This window comes from Sinohyriopsis cumingii, chromosome 16, assembly GCF_028554795.1.
Source record: "Sinohyriopsis cumingii isolate HCF-2022 chromosome 16, ASM2855479v2, whole genome shotgun sequence".
NCBI classification, from domain to species: Eukaryota; Metazoa; Mollusca; class Bivalvia; order Unionida; family Unionidae; genus Sinohyriopsis; species Sinohyriopsis cumingii.
The window spans coordinates 65,100,137-65,124,145 of record NC_142976.1 but is presented as its reverse complement, the minus strand read 5'-3'; the positions used below and the strand labels follow the sequence as shown (position 1 = coordinate 65,124,145).

General features: G+C 34.7%; 1 protein-coding gene across 1 annotated transcript in view; it reads right to left on the bottom strand.

Annotated features, from left to right (window-relative positions):
• LOC149780601 (uncharacterized) overlaps positions 1 to 23,757 on the bottom strand; it is a 50,526-nt gene extending 26,769 nt beyond the window's left edge. The window contains exons 1-7 of the mRNA XM_089937722.1: positions 23,525 to 23,757; positions 15,768 to 15,858; positions 13,777 to 13,899; positions 13,096 to 13,172; positions 11,930 to 12,045; positions 10,258 to 10,318; positions 7,625 to 7,728 (exon numbers count right to left, since the gene is read on the bottom strand). Of these exons, the coding sequence (XP_089793848.1) occupies positions 7,625 to 7,728; positions 10,258 to 10,318; positions 11,930 to 12,045; positions 13,096 to 13,172; positions 13,777 to 13,899; positions 15,768 to 15,858; positions 23,525 to 23,663 (711 nt within the window). The 5' untranslated portion in view covers positions 23,664 to 23,757. The remainder of the gene's footprint in view (positions 1 to 7,624; positions 7,729 to 10,257; positions 10,319 to 11,929; positions 12,046 to 13,095; positions 13,173 to 13,776; positions 13,900 to 15,767; positions 15,859 to 23,524) is intronic.
• Between the last annotated feature and the right edge of the window lie 252 nt (positions 23,758 to 24,009).

Below are 24,009 nucleotides of genomic sequence, written 5' to 3'. Positions count from 1 at the left end.
AATCTGTTTGTTCGGCTCGATTAAGTATAAGTGTATGTTTCATTCCTCTAAACACCCTGTTGAAGTCTCTACAAAATCCAAAGATTGTGCTCAATGGCAGCATCAGTGTGATTTGATTTCACGAATCTGTTAACTTTCTTCGTTTAGCATAACCTACATTGTAAGCAATATTTCTGATAACAAATTTATTTACTCGTACTATCATTGCAGTTCCATCGCATGTAGCATCTGATATAGCTTTTCCAATGTTAATACAAGATAATGTTAGTGCTGCTCGTGTGTCAGCCTCATTGCAGCTGCATCTGTTGCTGCAATACCAATTGCAGTAGCGTTATTTATTAAATAACTTCTGACTAAAACAAGATCATTATTCATCATTGCCACACAAAAGTATTGTTTCACCAGCCGAAACACGACAAAATTACTAATCTCAGTAAGATTAGAAAGCCGCAAATTCAGACTAAATCAGTCTTGTTTTCATTACTAACTATCATATTGCATCCTCACCACGTGGCGATAGCAATTTCTTGGTTGTGGCTATCATTACTTGTTTGATATATTCTGCTGGTGCTATGGCTGAAATTACTTGTGCAGGGCAATGAGTGGCTTTCCTTTGATTTTGTCGGCGATCGTTTGTCCGACTGCAGTATCAGCTGCTCATTCGGAACCTGTTGAAAGATCTTTATGTGCGATTCCTTGTAAATTTTCGACAATCTTAGAAAATAAAAATATATTTCCAAAGAATCCCACCACGATGTTTCGTCGATAAATTTTTCTTTGTATCCTTTTATGTCTTGAAGAATTGGTTAAACTCTGCGCTTAATTGTGTCTCACAAAATTAGTTAACAGATCTCAGATGTAAATAGTAAGTAACAATTTCATCGATAAGATGAACTGCCGCGTAGATTGATCTGTTAGTTGCATGTTTATGCTTGATATTTGATTTTCAAGATTAATCGGATGATATATTATCTGACGAAGATTAACCTGCATTAACGATCCTGGTGGAACGTAAGGGAAAGCTATAAATTGTTTGACCGCGGCCGCCTTGTGAAGAGTAAGATCATGATGAAATATAATAGTTAATTAAAATTGTATTTACTTGCGCTATGTTAAGCGAAACATCACCGTCGTATGATGTTGACTGCTCGTCAACATTGCCATATTGTTAATTATTAAAGCCCAACACAGATGAGATGCTTGTTCCTGGTGAAAAAACAATTAACAGATTATTTTTAACGTGATTCTGGCACGTAGCGTATTGTAGTTCGGAGTCAACTCGAAATTGTCTGCGATGTCTATGTTCCTGGCAATTAACTCTTTCATTGTCTTCTTTAGATCAGTGATGTTATAAGCGCCTTGTGGTATCTTAACCGATCCCCAAGCACCAGGTTGAAAAGGAAAGTCATCATTGATACCTGTTTTAACATTACCATAGAGTGACAGGCAGATGCGGAAATTAATCCAATTTTGTATTGCCGCTCCTGATCAGGTTGGACTGGTAGATCATAAATGACAGAAAAGTTTGCACTGTCCCCGATTGATTGCGATGAATCAAGTAACAACGTTGTCGACATCGTCTTTATATTTTACCGTTTCAGTAAATCATTGTGTAAAATATCATACTCGCCTGTTGTCAATGACGAATGCGAAGATGATCGAGTATATCCACAATTTCGTTATCGATTTCAATACTCGTATTTCTTGCTTCTTTCGATGATATCAGCAACATTAGTCTGTCAACCAAAATCTGCGATTGAAGTAAATAATCTGACACCGTACCCACGTTTTTCTCTTACTCGCTTCTCGTCAAGAATCGTTTGCTAGTGTGCTTAATTTTTTGTTTACAATTTCTAAAATCTTCCACATCGCCGAATATATTTTAATAGCCTTCGTATGGAGACCAGAAATACCGTATCGATATTCTTTATACAATCTACCCATATTTTCTACACCAGCTAACCTTATCTCGTCATCCGTATCATTATTTTCATCACGTACTTTCACCAAACGATCCATTAGCTGATTAAAAAAAAATTTGTTCCATTTTGTCAATTTAATGAACCATAAGATTAGTGCCATAATCATTATCAAGCATATTGTATTGATTGCTTTTAATCTTGCTATACATTTTACCAATCCACTCGTTTACTGTTTGTTGATGTTTTTCTTCTCTGATATCTTCTTCACTAACAAATTTTTCTTTGTCAAGTTTTTATAGTATCTGTTTATACGGTTCAGCTTGTTCTACACAAATTTTGTTTAACAGAAGCCTCTTTTTACTTCTTTTGTTGCTTACCCAGTAAACCTAACAGACCTTTCTCTGTTAATTTATTAAGTTCGTCGGCAAATAACGTTGATGTATCTGCATGGTTTCCAAGTACAGCCTCAGTCACAGGCCTAAACGTTTTGCAGTATCCTCTGCTGAGGCTACTTGTCCTTGACGTTCTTCTTGTACTTTATTTCTTAAACGCAGTTCTTGTTGACTAAAATTTATTTAACAAATACATCTTTGTTTTGTTCATTTTATTATTTAACGCCACTCAAATTTTGTGTTACAGACATCTAATCTGTAAATTCAACAACGAAACATTTTTGCCAGATCACGTGCAAGCTTAACAAACAAGAAAAAATTGTATTTGTATACGGTTGCCTCATGGTAAAGTTCGATAAATTTATCTTTGATTACGTGTCCGCATTGTTCAGTTGCATCATTCCGCACTTCAACATTGTCAAGTCCGGTAAATAGTATAAAACAACATGCATTTCCTCGTATACATCTGTCAAAGTTATAAAAACCCTGGGCAAGATAAACCGCATTACATTTCCTGTTTCTTCAAAGAGAGAAGTAAGATCGTATCTTATTCATTTCGCTATTGTTCAGCGAAATATCGCCAAACACGATTATTTTTTGTTCGTATGAATCAAGTTTGTTTACCGGAATAAGATCTTCAGGTTGTTTGATTAAAAATATATCTTCACCGGCTCCAAAATCATCTAGTTATGTGTCGTTGTAACCGCTTACCCAAATCGTGTTTATCCGGCTAAGGATTAATTGTGTAAATTTATACTAGATCGTAGTTAAAGTTGCCGTTCAGCAGTACATTCATCAGCAAGTTTGTTTTGCCAGATCCGTTCCGAACAACGATAAGGTAATGCCAATCGGTTAGGTTAGTTCATTGTTATGTTTATGCGCAATTAATCACTTGGTATCAAAATTCAATATTGACTTTGTTTTATATGTATCAACCGATACAATTTTATCCCACACAAAAATGTGTGTGTCAGTAAGAAATAAACAATGAGTTATTACACGATATTCACCGGGTCGGTATCTTCTGATACTGTAACAACAAATGGAACAGTAGATTTATCAGGATATCTCAAGAAATCCGGCGATACAATGACCGATAATTCGTCAATGTCTAATCAATTGTGTTGGGATACGAGACTACAATCTGTTGACGATAAAAAGGCAATAATGATATGTCAGGTAAAAAAATCGTAAATTTAGAAACTGCATATCCTCTAGAACTATAAGTCAAAGTCAAGCAGTAAGCCGACTGAAATTAAAGCATGTTGATGTCATAAAACTAGATAAGACCGGCGGAACGCTTACATGAAATATTGATATGTCTGGTAAAAGGATTATTGGACTTGAACTAGATTTCCCAACAGTAAATGTAAACACAAGTCAAGAAATAAGTAATAACCAAGTAATGTCAGTCTATGATGCTTCGGTAATGAAAACCGGGACACAATGACTGGTAACCTGGTGATGAGCAATAACGCAAAAGTAACTGGGTTATCAACACACACACCTCCAGCGTATGAGACAGACGCAGTAAGTTATTTTCGGTTGAAAGGTGCACTAAAGCCTTATTTACATTTGTCTGATGGAACAATGACTGCCTGCATAGACATGGGCGGTAATTAATTTACATTACACAACTTGACAATACAACACTGGACAATACAACGAAGATTGGTTTACTGTAATGTTATTTCTTATTGAAGAATAACTGCACAAGGCGTTCTACGCTATTTATTAAATACAAGGCATCAATACAGCTAGGAACGACCGCTCCGGTTTCCTAGTGGTTAGAGCGTCCGCCTCGGATGCGGTGGGTCGTGGGATAGATCCCCGGCCGAGTCATACCAAAGATTTACAAAAAGCACTAACAGCTGAATCAATTGGTGCTCAGCATTAAGAGATTATTGTTAGGACTGGCCAGCCTGGTGTCAGGATAATGTAACTGGGTGGGACATCATGCTACATGTCTGCGGCAAGATGCCCCAGTGCTAGACATCACTATAAACTGTCATACTGCAGACATGGTAGCGATATGACTGAAAAATTGTTAAAGCTACGTTAAAAAGCCAAATCACACACACACACACACACACACAGAGCTAGGAAGAGGAGTAAAGACTGCCCTGAATGTATGTTTCCCATTGAACATACAACCAAGTGAATGCATAACACAAACCAGCCATTGGTGTGTATCAGTTCTAATCCAATGTGGAATATCTGATTACTTTTACTGTCAAATGATACTACAAAGCTAATTAAATTAAGGTTTACACTACAACTGACTAACATTGCATTTGTCAAAAGCAAATTCTTAAAGTTGACCGACGACACAATGTTAGGCACGCTAAATATGGGCGCTAACAAAATAGCATCGTCACATTACTCCTGCCGCCGATGTTGACTTGACAGCAGTTAATGGCACGTATGTATACATAATAAAATCGGAGAAGTAATATCAGGTCCGATTGACATAGGCGCTAACAAATAACAACGAATTATACTCCATCTGATCCCGTTGATCTGACAAAAAAGCTTACGCCGACAGTGTTTCTGGTGGCGGCGTATAACAAAGTAAAAACAATGTTGGATATATTCCAAAACTTGAAGCATCTGATAACCGAGTTGGATTTGTTCCAAGTACATCAAAACAATATTCAGGCAATAGTCCAAATCATGCTTTTCTTTCTACTTTTGTTGTTGGTAGTGGTCAGGAGTGGATAACTAACGCAGAAACTGCAAACGTTTGGTTAAAAATATAATGTCCTGTTACCGTATCTATTTGTCAATTTCATTTGCGATGACGATCACATTTTTGTACCGGACGAATTTATAACTGGTGTTTAGAAGGATCTAACGATAATGTAATCTCGACAACTTTGTATGGTACAACAAACACTTATGTTGGAGTAACACAATATTTTACAATGCAGCTAGCAATCACCGTAAATAAATATACTGGTCTGACCGCATTTCAAATATATATATTCTCGACGACCACATTTAAAATTTAATCGGACAGTATAGAATAATGTCAGACACAATGACAGACCCACCAATTGTGACTGAAGCAAAAGAATTTTATCATAATGTTGGCAACAGCAAGAATTATGTAGGTGTCAGTAATCTCAACACTGTATCTGACGATCAAATGTCAGAAGCAAACGTTAAAACGAAATAAACGAGATGAAAAAGTTATTTGATTTATCAAATCCTCTACAAATAACTGACTAGATAATATTCTTCATGTGCATGGAATGTGATCTCCAAAACTAAAAAAAGCTATCAGATATTTTGAATTAATAAGGAAATACTGTCATACAGATGACTGTAGCGAAGAACAGAAAAAGCAGATGTAACGAAAAAAGTATTAATTGAGCTAAGCAAAGAAAATATTGATTTTATCATTAAATCAAATATGGTGAAAAAGCGAGTGCATGGGCGAAAAAAAACCCTGAAGAAAATCGAATAAAACGAGGACTTAATGTTTTGGCAAATTAAATTTTAAAAAATAAATTCTCAAAAAATTCATATTTGAGCGAGAAATTTAATAAACGTCAAATATTTCTCGAATATGATATGGATTATCCCGAAGAAGAAAAATCTATACTTGAATTTGTAGACGATAAAGAAGACGCTGAACAAATGCTTAGAGTATACGCCAATGCGAATTCAACTATTTTTGATGATGATGTTACATCTGACCCAATTATTGTTCGAAAAAACATTAAAAGTAATTGAAGAAGTTAATTAGCTGATTGATAATTACCATGGCACGAAGAACAAATTTTGTTGTTGTTGTTGTTGATCAAATCAATAATATCAAGCGGAGTATCATTAAATCCGTTCTTGTTGATAATATCCGGTGTCGGTGTTTCTATTGCAACAGCGTGTAAGCGAATAGTACCCCGATTTGTAACAAAAAGGTGCGTGTAAAACAGCAAGCATGACCTATACAAAATTGTTAGATCAATTACGATCTTATTTGCGTGGCGTTAAGTACGATATGGATGACTTAAAACGCGAATTTCGTATTGTAGACAGTGTGCTAACTGATATTCTCCCAATGAGAACCGTTATCAAAACACATATCAAGTTGAGTGGGTCAGTAATAGTCATGCAGACCTTGACAAGACATAACATTTTATCTAACAGTACTGTACATTTTAATTAAAACATTAATATATCAATTTTATTTCATTAGTAAACAAAAATGAGGTTTTCTGACGAAGTAACCCTAAAAATCATCCAAACAAATAATTTCGCGTAACCGCCATAAAGTTCGTCACCACCGGGAAAACCTTTGCTGACATTTGGTTGGGGTGTCTTTGGGGGTGGCGGCAAATGGCGTCTTTGTTATTGTTTTGACGAATTTTAGGATTACTGCGTCAGAAACCTCATTATTGCTTACTACTATGGGCAATTTCAGGCGAATACTTCCGCTTGTATGGATGAAAATATGCTAGTTATCAGAATATCAAATAACATCAACTAAAATTAGACTTTGTTTGATATAATATAATACGTAAAAAGGGTTATTATTGTGTATTGTGTGACGACCAATAACCCCTCATTTAAATTGGAGAGATCGAAATTTGGTTTCTTGGCTGTGCCAAAACATTATAGCCAGCTTATAGCTGAAAGTATTTCTGCCCTATATTCAAAATACAGAAGACTTAATGTAACATTTGGAAAAGATTGAAAAGAGTAATGTAATGTTATTATACCTCACGTGTCAAATTCCATACACGCACCTTCTTGGGGAAAAACATTGTTCGCCAATTAATAAAATTGAATTAAAACAAACCCCAAGAAATGTATTTATATATGGGATGGGGTGTCAGTGTTTGTATGTTTACTTGAAATAATGGACGTAAACTAAGGAAAGTAAAGGTACAAATGCTGCGAATAGGCAATGAAAACAATCCAACAATATTCGCATCAGTACTAACAACGAACCATAAATTGCAATGGATAGCCCCTTTATTGTCTCCAGTTATCGAGTTTTCAACACCAAATTCTTAATCGTATATATTTAGATGTTTACATTAATTACAACATATAGCTATTATTATGATAAAGTTTTGTTACACACGCATGTACGCACGCACACACACACACACATACATACATGCATATATACATACATACATACATACATACATACATACATACATATGACATCAACACTTACAGGCGAAACATAGGTTTAAAATTTGTTAAGAGACCAAAAACATATGAACAGAGACACTTGAGAATGAAGTGTCAAAGGTATAAAAAAAAATATATAAAATATTTGTAATGAATATCTACCGATTTGATGTCCCAAAACTCCGGAAACTCCACCTGCTGAGCTATCGTGTACATAGACGCGTGAATTTCAACCTCCTTTAAAAAACCGAAATCAGTCTGCGTGTCTGTATATGTGAAAGATAAAAATTGGAACATAATACTTTAAGGAAATACGAAAATGAAGAATAAGAAATTGAAGAATTAGTAGCGATGACGGTAATTATGATAATAACTACAATACGATGATATTAAAGAAATTAATTCAAAAGATACGACAGGAGAGAGGCTAGAATTGGCTACAAACACTAACTTTTGGTAAGATAAAAGATTCTGTCAGGTCCATGGCAGAGCAATGCTCAGATCAGCATCATAACAGTTCGATCAGCCGTATGTATGTAAAAAAAAACAACAATAATTATAAACCTGTGCGGATTTGTTTTTGAGGATTGTAGATCTGGTGCCCGAACCAGCTAAATAACAGATCTATTACAGGCCACTGCGTCAGAGATTACCCCTTTTTGATAAGAAACAACCATCCATTGGGCAAATGGGATAAGCAATGACGTTAGCAGATTTATCCGGATGCTATAAATTATCATTGTTGTTTATTTCTCGGCGATTCCGCATGTTTGATCAGGCGACGGTTGTCTCTGCTGCTGATTGTGTTCATGAGAAATGTAACCTCGGGCTGGTGACGATTAATGTACGTCAATCACTATGGCAATCCAACCTCAGCCACGATCATGTTGTGCAGACATAGAGGTGATTTATATGTTATTGTGGTCATATATTTATTAGTATAATCAATAAGTAGCAAAGCCGCTGCAGAAGAAGATCGTGGTGGGGATTGATATTCCCGATGATTTCACGATTGAACACATGATAGAGCGCTGGAGAAACTTCCAACCTAACTGTGTAACTGCGGATGATGTGCTCGCGTTCATTTTGTTCATTGCCGCATGACCTGGCGAGTTGAATAAGCTGAAGATCACACTATGCGGTAGTTCCAACCGGGCTCTCAAGAATGGCAAATTCATGCCCGAAGAAGATTTTCCCATTGTGGCCGTCATCGGTATTCAACCCGCTCATGAATTTGCCTGCGAATTTACACTTGCACGGAAAAAGTACCCCAAAGAGTTTAACGATGCCATAGGTGAGCTAAGTCCATGTTGGCCTGTACTGGACTGCAACAAAGACATCTTCGCGTGATCGGTGCCGAAATGTCAATCAAGCAGGTGAAGATATGAGGGGACCGCAAAAATACGTCATGAGACAGATAAATTGTATGAACGACACTGAAACATCAGCCTAAACATGTTGATGTTGTTGTTGTTGTAGGGTTTAACGCCATTTTTCAGCACACAATAGGCTATACGTGGCCGCCAGTATTAATGGTGGAGGACGAACACGAGAAAACCCCGGAAAGAACCACCGACCCACGAGAAGCTACTGGCAAGCTTTCTCACATGCCCACATTGGCTGAATTTGAGACTCGAACCCAAGCAGACAGAGGTGAGATGGCAGTGATCCGTAACGGAAAGCGCTTTAGACCACTCGGCCACTCGGGGCCCCTCCTAAACATGTTGACATTGCACAACTGTGAATGAACATCGCAAAACAACAAATATTTTTAATGACCTTCATAATCACACGATAACCCACCCACCCCGCTCCCCAAAAAAGTTAAAACAGCATTTAATTCGCTTGTGCGACCCCGCCGATAATGCGAAAACCACGTATGACAAAACCGTCACGCGATTACGTCAGACCTGCCCGACATCGATGTATACTGATTATTCCTGGGCGACACAAAAAGTCATCGACAATTATGGTCTTCCAAAATTGTAACGCGACGGAGTTTGCTTTTTTATGCACAAGACTCATGGGTAAGGCCATCAGCAGAGGCAACGTGCGCCTGGTCAAAAACGCGGATTCGTCCAGAATCTGTGTAAACAACAATGATAAATTAGAGGAATCTGGACGAATCCGCAAACATCAACGGGGATCGTCCCATTGACCCAATGGATTGTTCTATCACATCTGAAATGGGTCATCTCTGATTCCACACGGATTGTGATTGAAATGTTATTCTTCTGATTCAGGCACCGGATCAGCATCATTAATAGAACTGCTATTTTCCGGATCTTATAATCCGATAGAAATCCTCACACGTTTATCATATTTTTACTTCCACGATGCTGATTGAACAGCTAATTTGCTGATCTGAGCATTCCTCTGCTATGGAAATGATATTATCTCTTATTTTACAAAATTACTGGTGTTAAGCACATTCTACAGCCTTTCTTTATATATATATATATATATATATATATATATATATATATATATATATATATATATATATATATATATAAATGTGGAGTGTTTACTAGCTGTCCTGCTAGTGTTTTCGTTCTTGTATTCTATTTCATATTATCGTTCTATTTTCATTACCTTCTTGTGTTGATTTTGGTATTTGCGTAGTAACATACGCAATCTTAGTTACATTCCTCGAACAGTTGATTTAAAAGAAGCATTTTCAAACGCCATATCATTTGCAGATCTATAGATTAAGCAGTCAATTGACTGATTGATCGATTGTGTAAGTGTTCGATGGATTTTAAATATATTGGAGGTTGTATGTTTGCACTTACCTGGATATTCATAAGTAATTTGAAAGATGCTGTCTATTTTATGTCGAACCAACTCAAACACCTGGTTAAAGAAAGTAAAGAGAATCTGTAGGTAAAAGTTGTGGCGGCACAGGGTTTAGTAGTACTTACCTAAAATTTTAAAGTAGAACCGAATATGAAAATTTTACTTATATAACATGTACCTTAGTATGAACATCATAAACCTAGATATGCCGTTGCACGGTGCGCCAGAATATTAGATCAGACGCCATTGAATTTTACCATTTCAATCTAGGAATGTAGATCTCATACTTGAAATCGAAAATCTCTGGTCTTGAGTTTGGGATTGAGTTTTCATTATATGCCAATCTAAAGCGACATTTCAGCATTACTGCGTACTGGCATAAGTTACAACAGTATAACTATCTGAATATAAATCTTCATATTTCATTTACGTCCATCTATTTCGCCACTCAGATTAGGGTGTTGTTTCTATTAATTGACATTCTACGGTTTACAGAGTACACCTATCATAAAGGAGCATAGCGGTTCCTGGCCTGGTGGCTGATAATCCTTGCATTGAGGCAGTCTTTGTCAGTGTCATAATGTTGCGTATCCCGTTTTTTTTTCAAGCATATCCCAGTGATAAATGGCTCCATTATTTTTGCTTATGCAATAACAAGTAGGACAGACTGGTATCCTCCGCGTTTCTAAATCAGCAAAATGGTTCGCCTTTGTATGGAAATCACGTGAAATACACCATCTACATGAGTGGACATCAAAATTCGTAACTATTAGTCATGAAATTAACAACATCCTGGTCTTGGCGCAATGGATGTCAGTTGCATCTGAATTTATTTTCATTCCTTCGTTTAAGTGAATATAAAAAGCTTCATGCTATCTGCAGCTACAATTAAAAGTTAGAAAGAAGATTCTTTATAATTTTGTAGAAATTCGCAAAGAAAAGGCAAACACTTTAGAACATCAGTGAATCAAACAATTTTGACATGTGGAAATAAAGTTTCGACTAGATCTGCCTGACAAAAGTTTTGCTAAGAATGTCCCAAGTATGTTAAGTGCTCTGTAGAGTATCATAGCAAATATAACTGATGCACTGTTATGCTGTTATATCTACAGCACACTTACGATGATCCATCATTTGTATAATCTAATCAACACATTTTAACGAAATAATGAAAAAATGAATAAATGCAAAATTTCTTTATGCAGATGCTTGCTTCAAATGTCAAATGATCTGTTCGGCAAATTATTGACTACTTTAGCCACAAATTGCTTGAGAACAAAGTATGCAGTTTCATAATTTCTTTCTAAAATTTCAATTTTGAAAAGAGCTGAATGCCAATGTTTAAAACCTAATCGATTCCGGACACTGTATTGTATAACAGCTGCCTGATACAAGTTATAAACTTATAATATTAAATCTTAAAAGAAATATTATCACTTGTGACAAACGATTTTGCACAAGTTGAACTTTACAAGTGTTAAAACGACACCAACTCAAACAATACTTGCCTGTCATGAGTTAGAAATTTACCATTTTTAATAATGCATAATTCGAGTATAACAGCCTCTTGCGAAAAGCTAGAAAACAGGTTTTACAAGCTTTGACAAAATGCTGCCTGACACAAGTTTTTTAAAAAAAATAAACTAACAGTGTTAACAAGACACTCACCACTTTCGACAACAGCTGTGTGACACAAGTTTCATTGAGAAAGTCTTTCAGGAATTCTGAACCTGTCACCGTCCCATTTAGTGTTTCTTGCCTAAACCTCAGTGTTTTGTACACACCTACAACAGAAAACAGACACTTTATATTTAATGAACTTCTCTACTGTATCCACCTGCTTATCTATTGTATCCACCTGCTTATCTACTGTATCCACCTGCTTATCTCTTGTATCCACCTGCTTATTTTCTATTTTTTGTTGTATCCTACCCCTTTTACTTATTTCTTTCAATTATTTGTTTCTTCCTTCATTCATTAAGTCATTCAGCCATTCCATCCTTTAGTCTTTCCATTCTTTTTATCATTCTTCGTCGTTCATCAATCAGTCTGCATACAATATTCAAAGAAAGTACCGTGAATATCAGTGTACATAATATACACAACTGCATTTCTGTTTTTCTTCAGTCAACGGGAAGTACAAGTTTGATATGGCTTGTGTGACACGGAAATACTGATTGAACAACAGTCTCGAATGCCATATTAATTATTTCAGACAATGTATACTTTAGGTCACAAAAATACGCTCTCTGTCCAACTGAATATATCACGTACTTAGGTGTATCTTTCTTTCTGAGTATTTGCAACAGTATTTATAAGTTTATATAGATCTTACCGTAACTCAATAAAGTTAATAAATACTCGTCTTCAGTTGAATATGCATCCATTACATGAATGTTTCTTTAATGCATCAATTGTAGGGGTTTTTCAGCTTCCATTGCTCCCCAAACACTTAACCCATCCCACAAAAACAATCAATCGCACTTGATGTAGGGCATTGGCAGCTAATCACTACGTTTCGGATATATATATATATATATATATATATATATATATATATATATATATATATATATATATATACTTTTCTCTTACTTCTTTTGTCGATATAACTGAATTTTTTTAAAGCTACCTTAAAAATCCAAACACACGCTTACTGCTTTTGTCAATTCCCCCGCCCTCTCTCTCTCTCTCTCTCTCTCTCTCTCTCTCTCTCTCTCTCTCTCTATATATATATATATATATATATATATATATATATATATATATATATATATATATATATGCGTCTTGCGCACTTCGACAAGACAATAAATAAAATATGATTTCCATACCTACGTTAGCGACCACAGAAAAAACGGCATTTTTGATCTGGCATTCCACTAATTTGTTAACTTTAGACGTATCAGACCTATAAAAAAAAAGAAGAATTTAGGCAAGACCTTAAGAATACTGGTGACCATTGGATCGAGAAAACTCTTTTATCTCGTTTTATCTTTGGTATTATTATTTTTAGTTTTCCATTGTTTCTTTCATTAAATAAATTTAGAACTGTAAAACAGCTAAACGCCGGTTCAGGATTCGCTTGTTGATGTCTCCTTAGTCGAGCCCGTCGTCGTTTTTGATGTTGTTATTGTTGTTGCATTTATTATTATAAAATCACGGAAACGATCGTCGTCTGTATCTATCTAATATTATCATGTAAACGACAATATGGTGTGAAACTGTGGTCCTGACCGTCTGTACACGCATTCCTACAAATCTGGAATAGATGCGTGCATGTCACGCTACTTGGACGACATAGATTGGTATATCAACCCTTGGAATGTTAATTAGTGTGATTGGCCTGAAGTGCGCAGTTGTTCAACAAATTTCCAACCCTATCACTGATCCTTTTCGCAATGGGTACGAATGGTGGGATTGATTTGGGGATGAGGCAAAACTGCAAACACTCTAAATAGTCAGATTTATTTATTTATTTATTTATTACGGTGTCACAATCTAATGTTACTGACCTGCGGGATACAGCATACAGAGCACGGATGATAAGATCTCTTTTGTATGTAATGGTCACTTTCACAGACGTTCTGTCCAACAGCAGCACGGATATGTCCTTCTCGGGCTCCACAATCTGGGGGCTTCAGTGGGAAAACATATTTTGATAGTCAGTTATTTTCTTAAAACTTAATTTCTTGTCTAAAATTAATTATCGCTTGAGATTTTGCACGTGATTCTTTTATCTTAGAGAAAGACACAGACAAAAGAAGAAAAAAATAAAAGACAGATAGACAGAACACATATAATAGATAGGCAAACTGATAGATAAATAAATCGAGAGATAGATGGGTGTTATGCACAATGGCAGATGGCAGATGGCAACGTATATATATATATATATATATATATATATATATATATATATATATATATATATATATATATATATATATATATATATTCTTAATCCGTAGATCCTGAAAACTAGATAAAGAGTTCAGATTGTAGGCAGAGATTCAACATAGGTGACTTACTTTTGTGTTTTGTTTCTTTGTAAATATATTTAAGTTAGCGTGTATACGTATTGGACCATATGCACGATACACTCCTGTGATACCAGATATATTGAAGGGTGGGGTGACGAAAAAGGTGTTGATAGAGAAATCGAGGGAACATTAGTAAATGAGTTTTTTCTTTCGGTCCCCTTTGACTATCACACCCAACCATATGACAGGTGTCGCACGATAGAATCCTGTCTAAATTAAGAATTGTCGCCAGGGCTTTCTCATTGCTCTTGATGATGAGCTCTTTTTATTCTACCGTGTCACATATGTCATTTATGCACCCATTTTCCCCAATTTCTTTCTTTTCTTAAATGTTGCATTATCTAGCGAACTAAATGAGCCAATCATTAGAGACTGCTCAAGTGATCATGCTCGCATATCTTCCAAACGCTTACAAATGGTAATTTGTAGATGAACTTTGAATAGTGCTGTGATGTTATTTGAAGAAAAGAAAAAACTAGACTACCTGATTTTGTCACATATCATTGACAAAGCTAACTGTATGGCGGAAATTGAAGATGTTATTTTTTTATATACAGATATTGCCAAATTGAAATACACGCCGAAAATAATAGAATATTTTTTAACTGTATGACGTGAAATTGATTGCTTCTTGACTGCGCTGTTACTGAAAACTTCCATTATTTGATATACTTAAGGAAACTGCCCCCCCCCCCCATTCTACAACTGGTTCTTACAGTCCAACCAACATTTACAGGGAACTGTTATATTGTTTACTTATCTGGGACATATTCATATTGTGCTAAAATTAGTTAGGTTCATGAAATGTATAAACGAAAACAATTGTTAAGATCATGAATAACGATGACTGTACTTGGAATTTCTGTATTACATCATTTGAGTAAAGGTGGAGAAAGCAGGAAATAGAATTACACTAAAAATTGGCACGCATCTTGTATTCGCTGAATAAGTTTTCATTGCTCATTTCGACATTTACTTTTAATGCTCGCTTACACACACATACTAAAAATCTCTTTCTCTCCTTATGTCACTCTTTCTATCTGTCTGTCTGCCTGTCTATCTTTCTCTCTCTCTCTCTGTCTATATATATATATATATATATATATATATATATATATATATATATATATATATATCGCTGAATCGATTTCGAAATATTTCTCTTTCTCTTCTCTCTCTCTCATTGCAATGTTGCATTTTCTTCATATTGATTCATTAGTGTTCTTCTTTTGTGGTAGATTACCAGAATTTAGAAGGCGGGAAAGATCAAAGGAGAACCTATTGCGAACAACGTTAACCCATTTATTTCGACACATAATGCAATGATTCAGGTGCTACGGATTTTGTATTACTTTGCAAGTAGAACAGTGTCAACGGTGATAGGTCCAGGCTGTACGCAGTTCCTTACGTGTTACACACTTATAATTATGTTACTGACATGATAATACCCCCCCCCTTCTAACCTTGTTACAATTGTTTGAATATCACCCTGGCACACGTCCACGAAGCCATGCACAAAGTACTCCCTGGGATTCTCGTACATAATTGGTGCAACTGGAAGAGTAAAGAGAAATAACAAGCCATTTATAACTTCATTCCAGGGGAAATTTTTAACTACCTAAAAGTATACTCAAGGTCACACAGAAAAAAGGATGCATCACTAAATATCATTGTGGATATTTTTAATTTTAAACAGTAGTGTATCTGTATTTTTTTACCGTCTTTGACTTCGCTGCATCGAAAATAGCTAAACACATCACATGGGTACATCAGAACAATAAAACATACGATACATAACCTAAATATCTGGTACAACCTACTATTGTTCAAGAATGTCGAAAATGTACACAAAGAAAAAGAGAAGAGAATAAGCACAAACAATACACTTTTCATATTAGGATGCGAAACTACTGAAACACATGAGCACATTAAAACACTGCGTAACATGCTACAAAACCTAAATATCCTATAGAAACTACGGTTGTTAAAAAAAGTTTAAATAAATAGAGACGAAAAGAATCAACACAAATTAGTCCTTACATCAACAGGGTAAGATAAGCAAAGGCTTTAAAGAACTATTAGAATATAAAAATTCAAAGTGGAGAATTTACACCTGAAGTTATAAGATTATTTTCTACGGAGAACGTAAAAATTAATAAAGGGTTTATCAAACTACTGTTCAGTTTGTTAATTTGGTAAAAGAACTGATGAGAGTCTATGCTAATATGCACGAAAAATCGATCGAAAAGTAAAGAACAATACATTAAATGAGAAACATGCCACTGTAAAAAATGTGTAATGCTAGCGCAGTTGAAAAGATACTCGCAGAGAAACATCCAAGAAAATGTGTAACACAGAATTATTTGAAAAATGTTGAAAGCATAAGAGCCTAATTACATGGGAATCTGTTCCAGTTTTTGAAGAGAGTTTTCAAAGGAAATATCAAAAACAAAATCAGGTACATGGGAATCTGCCGCAGTTTCAAGAGAGTTTTCAGAGGAAATATCAAAATCAAAATCAGGTACATGGGAATCTTTCGCAGTTTGAAGAGAGTTTTCAGAGGAAATAGCAAAAACAGAATCAGGTGAAATGATAGAGAACAACCGCTCTTAGATGAAAGACATAAACGACTGCTTAAAGAAAATGGCGTACGATATCTGTTACTGCTGATATTCCCAATGCCATAGGTATGGTATCAAAAAACTGCTTTTGCAACAGTAAATATTTTTAAGGCTTATTATGGCCATAGGGTGAACACGTAATAAGGGGAAAATGGCCTCGTCTCTACATGCCACAGTCTTAAACTAATTCAAGAATTAAATAATACAGCTACAGATTGTTAATAAGACTTTGGAATCATGTTATTGATGAATATTATGGTTTAATCCAATTTTAAACCAGTCATTGGTTGTTGTTGTATCCAATGACACGTCCTATATTCATAACCATGTCACTTTGTAAAATAAAGAATCATTCCCGAATCCAGCAGCAAAGTAAGACGTGACTGTTATATATGCTGTGTCTTTTGAAACCTCTCTGGAATATTGTCATCGAGATTGTAAAAAAAAACAATTATTTGAGTTGAAGTAGAATATGCAGCAGTAGAAACTGACTCGGAAATAGATGTGGCTTATCATTTGTCGGCTTAAGATATAGATTGCACATGTATAATGCTTTGATTTAACCTGGAGATTACTTCGTCTTTTTTAACAGAAAGAATCCTTCACCCTAGAGAATAGTTCAATTTTACTTTTTTATCTATTATATCTTTTAAAACCTCTCTAGAATATTTTCATGCAACTGAAATCAATCTACCCTAAATTGAAGCATTTGATAGCCTTTTATATGTGTCTTGAAAACTCTAGAATATTTTCATGCAACTGAAATCAGTCTAACCTAAATTGAACAATTTAATTTGATAGACTTTTGTATGTGTCTTGAACAGTGGAAGCAAGCTCTATATTATATGTTCCATCTGAACTTGTCCGCCTTAGATAAGGATTACACGTTTAGACTTTTATTCTAATCTGGATATTTCATCATCTGTTAATCTTTTTTCTTTCTTTCACAAAGATTTTAAACAAACATGTTGGCCTATCTGTACCTACCACTGAAATAGACATAAGGTGATTTACTTTGCAGTATCGATTTCCCATTGAAATAGACATGAGCTGATTTACTTTGCAGTATCGATTTCCCATTGAAATAGACATAAGGTGATTTATTTTGCAGCATCGATTTCCCATTGAAATAGACATAAGGTGATTTATTTTGCAGTAGCACCAACCAACTCCGGATATGAATTTTCTCCTCGGTGATGTTAATCAAGATCAGAAAAAATGGTTTGGAATGATACCTATCGTCAACCATGATTTTTTAAAATTCTTTCCAACTATGAAATGGTGGAATATTATCCTTCTTGCATAATCAATTGTTTTGAAATCTAAACCGTCCTTATAGGAAAGAAAAATCATTTTCACCAAATAATAGTATTTTGCATTCAGTTAAGTTGTCTTACATGGATGTAAAAGTGAAACTTTTAAACAGATTTTAATACTTGTGTTTGATTTGTATATGTTATAGACTGATATGCAGGATAAGGGTTGTTCGTTGTGCTGGTTACATATTTCAGATCTGACGTCCATTACTGATGTTTAGCAAATTAATGTAATATGGACTTTTCTTTTGCATATGCAATGAACTTTTATTTATTGTTTTTCCACATGCCATAATTCTACATGTAGTGCCATACGCCATATTGTATGTGTAGTTCTTTCTAGGCTCGTTTCGGCATTCTCTTCATTTCTTGGGGTAGTTTAGTTTTAATTAATACTAGATCCTAAATGAAAGTTCCGCAAGCTTTAATCTTCAAAGCCTGTATACATATACACTGTGAACGGTAACCGTATTTAACTTCTTTTGTAATGTTTAAGAATTATTTGCATAACACCTGAGTTTGGTTAATGCTGCTGTAATGTTTTGTGAATGAAGGTTTGATGGCTGTGTTAAAATCTCCACGAACAATGTACACGAAGTTGTTAAACCTCCTTGAAATGAAATGTCAGAGAAATTAAAATGTGTCTATGAAAGATATAAACATTAATTTTATTTTTCTTTCCTTTGATCTTGTTCCAAACGTTTTAAACGATCTTATTCTCTGTTGTGTCTGTTTTCCACTTTTTGAGATGAAAATGACATACTATTTGAGTTTAATCTATTTTAATTTCTTCAGTAATGGAATTTAATCTCATAGTAGTACAGTGTATACATCGCAGCCACATGATCACGTTTCCCATATGTTTCGTTTACTCTTTACAATTTTCCAACAAAACGTGTTGGTTTGATTATAAAACCTATAATCAACACAAATTTGTATTGTAATTATTTTTACTATTACATGTTTTAATGTGCCACTGTTTTCACGTTTTTAACATTCATAAAACTAGATATCTTTCACAAAATTAACGTCTCTATATTCATTGATACTGTTGTTTATATCCCTTTCCCTCTCTTGAGGACACGTCTACTTGTGGTATTTAATTTATTTGCATGGCATAACATTGCAGATGCTTTGGAAATGTTAAATGATTTATCGTATCCATTGCACTATTACATGCTATTTACAATTCATTCAGTTTGTTCTTTAATTTTATATTTTATGTTTGTATCTGTATATTGCTCTCGTACAGAAATCAATCTTTCAAGGTAGACAACCTAAACTTACTTGCACATATTTTAAATACTTCTTCTGTAAGGTCATTAAAATAAATGTTTTTGGGAAACTCGCACTGTATTATCGATTTTTGTGTCGATGTTGGGTTAACGGTTACCTGACAAGAATGGATTTATCGGTTCAGTAACCTAATACATTTATTCATATTATTAATATGTTGTATTCCTTGCTTGCTTAAACTGGTATCATGATTGTGCAACACATGTTTTAGTAAAACGGAAATCTTTTTCTGGTTTCATTTTCAGTAAAAAATTTCTATGTTGTAGTCTTTAAAGGTCTTTTACAGTTTTATATTACATATGCATTTCTTTACCCTAGAAAGTTGAAATGTATCCAACGTTTTACTTTTCAAGTAAAAGCCGAACTTTCCTGCTGTAAAGCTATTTTTCTCTCATCAAAATGTATGATTTCAGTCTTTCAAGATTTCTTTAAAAGTATCGTGTATGTCTTCTGCCATTATATTATACTTTCTGAGCCCAAACATATTTTGAGACAAATACATGACAAAGTGTATTTATATCCCTCTTTGTGATGCATAGGTTTCAATGGCAGCAACGGTTACTTGTCACTTGTAATCCAAGAGACATACGCGGATCCTTCTGTCTAGACTTTCTCGCCAGATTGTATAAAGGTATCAACTGGACTTGGATATAATAGTTTAGTTAAACCTTTCAATTCTTTTTTGTATTCCATTTTATTTTTATTATGTTAATAATACGCCGACAGATTACATTCTACTTTCATCGTATCAAATCACGAATATAACTAACAACGCATGCCCTGATCTGTAAGGGTCATATTTGGATGAGAGCGGTAATTTTATTTTCATTTATGTGTTTTTATAGAGCAAAGTAGGTTCTGTGGTGAAGTGTCGAGATCTTGCAAGCTTTTACAAAGTTTTCCTAACAATATTGCAGTTGCAGATCTCTTCGGAAGCCTTGAAGAAAATATTTCGACCAAAAGTGATCATCTATGATGTGAAATGTAGCTTTAATAGATTACTCTAAAAATTAACATTTTTCTTTCTTGCTCGCTGACCTATACTAGATGCGATGTAGACGAAATATTTGTCTGTGATAAATTGTTGCTGACGTACAATGCTGGCCTTATGGCAAACATGTATAGATAGCAGTGTGTGGTTTTCTGGCTAGTAAATACTTTTCCTTGAACGTTGAAGAAATGAAAGAAATGTAATTGAAACGATTATTTTGATGATATTAAAGTAAATCAGCAGAGTAATGTGTCAAGGACATTGCAAAAATACCGTTGATTAAAGAAACATTGATGGCTATTATTAGAATTACAGACTGCCTGTACTTAACACTAACACTGCACATTGATAAACATACGGTAGAATAAATTTACTCATCACCGCGTAACAATGACGAGGCCCAGCATTGCCACATTTTCACGATTTATAGTGTTATGTATTTTTAATTTCAGTGTTTGTTTGTTGGTTTTATTTTTTTTAAATTCCAGTACATGTCATTTTAATGGAACACTGTTTGCTGGACTTGACCTTGTCCAAAACTGAGTTCATTTCTGCTTGACCTGATTGACTTTTACAAATAAAATTTTATTTCATTTATGTAAACTACTAATAATAGCTACATTATTATCTATGTGTATGAGCTTATTAACCGAATTATTTATTCAGGTAAACATGTTGATTTGGGTCAGGGTTTTGGAGATTCCTAACTGAATTTTATAGGCTATTGTGTTGTAAATAAACAAGACTCATAAGATCATTCTAGAAGGTTATTTTCCGTTAGGTAATGGTTGTTTTTAGAAAATGCTAATTGAGACCTGGGATCAGTCAGAGAAGTATATTGTCTTGTGACTGTGAGGATTTTACAATTCGTGCTTTAACATCTAGCACTCTAAATCACATTATCTTGTGACCAGTTTGAGGTTATTTTTATTTTTTTTTCAAATTATTGAATTCAAGTGACTTGACCTTGTCCAAAACTGCTTGACCTAATTGACTTTTAAAAAATAAAATTTTATTTTATTTATGTAAACTACTAATAATCGCTTCACTATTATCTATGTGTATGAGCTTATTAGTCTAATTATAATTCAGGTAAACATGTTTATTTGGGTCAGGGTTTGGGAAATTCATCAGTGAATTGTATAGGTTATTATGTTGTAAATAAACAAGGTTCATAAGATCATTCTTGAAGGTTATTTTCCGTTAGGTAATGGTTGTTTTTAGAAAATGCTAATTGTGACATGGGATCAATCAGAGAACTTTGTTGTTATGTGACTGTGAGGATTTTACCAGTCGTGCTTTAATATCTAGCACTTTAAGTCGCATTATCTTGTGACCAACTTGAGCTTGTTTCTAATTTTTTCTTCAAATTATTGAACTCAAGTGATTATTTTCTCTGGAAATACATAGGTGCTCTGACAAAATTCATGGATAAAGCCATTCACTGGAATTTATGCTGAAATCGAACCTGAGTAATATTTCTGTGATTCAACAAGAGACTGCTGACACATCAGTACTTCGCAGACCATAACAGACACGTCATCGCCTTCAATTTTGGATCTCTTCGGGACTTGAACTGACTTATTTTCAGGACATTTTATTACTAGGACTTGTGTCTTTAATTCTTGGATTATATTTGGATTTAATTTGCAATACCATAAGATCTTTTTTTCTCATATTTCACTTTTTATTCTAGGGAAACAAATTATTTGTTAAATTTTACAATGCTTGTTGTCTTCACTCTTTTCTGTTACTTATTTAAAGAGCATATTTTAAGAGCATAGAACAATAGTGTCCATTTAAAGTTAATTTTTCAGGCATATTTTTAATTGTTTAGCATTATTATGGATATGAAACAGTAAATTGAATGTTCTTCTTATAGAAAACGGATTCGCTTGCAATGACCCCTGTCGAAAATGAAGGGAAGAATACTATTTACCAGCTATTCAGTAACTGGTATAGGAGGCCTCGATATTAGTGCTGTTCTGAAGTATTGCCTTGTTTCGTATTAACACAGTATTCAAGGCTGGATAATTTACGTATATGAAAAAATATACACAAAAGATTTTGTTCATCAGCACTGTTGTTAAATACGCACGTATATAATATTTTTAATGATGCCCATTAAATGCAGAAGAAATTTCGCTCGGTAACTAGTATAGCATTCATATCGTAAAAAATCTATTATATATCACAGAATTGTCTATTCTTCTTCTTCTCCTCTCTCTCTCTCTCTCTCTCTCTCTCTCTCTCTCTCTCTCTGTGAAGATCAAATACAAAAAGGCGAGCACAGAATCATCGACTTGCAACCTAACGAACTCTGAGTAAAACAGTTTATCTCTCTGACCACCTCGTCATTACAATTGCTATAAAAAGCATCTCAACCCTGACAACAGCAACTACAACTACTACTACTACTACTACTATTACCAAGACAAGGAAAAATAACACCAATTACTACATGTACTACTGCTGCTACAACTACTGTTAGCGATACATTTAATCACGATAATAATCCACGTATCCATCAATGTCATAACCAACATTATAATCTTCGTTGTCTTATAATCTATATCATCGTCATCATTTTCGTTATCATAAGATATTGTACTGGTGGTTCTTCCCTGGGTTTTTCAGGGTTCTTCCTCCACCATTAATACTGGCCGCCATGTATAGCCTATCGTGTGCTGAAAAATGGCGTTAAACACTACAACAACAACAACTTCAGTACTGTCCAACCTGTTTGACACCATGGGCCACTGAAAAATGTTTTTCTTGAAGCCGAGGACCGCAGCAGAAAACTGAAATACAACGACTATATAGCTGCTCGAGCTTTGGCAGGCCATTTAAAATCAGCCCGCGGGCCGCGGGTTGGACAGCACTGCTGTACTATCTTCCAAAACCACCACAATGAGGAAGACCAGGTAACATTTAAATGTGCACTCAAGAAAAGTTTTGCCCTACAGACGACAGGACAAAGACCGTGTGGTACTTACGTTCATTCAACTGTGTCTGAGATATTCGATACATCAGATCTCCATCTGGACCGCTGGACAATACACACTCAAAACTTAAAATTATCGTATGGAGAACAATCATTGAGATACACACTCTCTTGTTGTTCTGCTTCTCCATATTTGTCTGTCTACCTATACCGGATATAAATGAAACGATCCACACAGTTACATTGGAAACTTCTTTAAATGTTCCTGGTCCAATACAAAACCTAAATATATGCAGTGACTCATTTTTTTTTTTTTTGTAAATGTGAACTTGATTGATGACGTAAATTCTATACAGTATTTATGGTAATAGTTGCCCCAAGTGTGTGTGTGTGTGTGTGTGTGTGTGTGTTTGGGAGAGAGAGAGAGAGAGAAGATGGATTTGATGTATAAATGAACTACCAATTGTAAGTATTCGTTTCTCTTTGTTTAAATCGATTTGTCTGATAAAATATATATGTACCAGTTTAATAGTATGT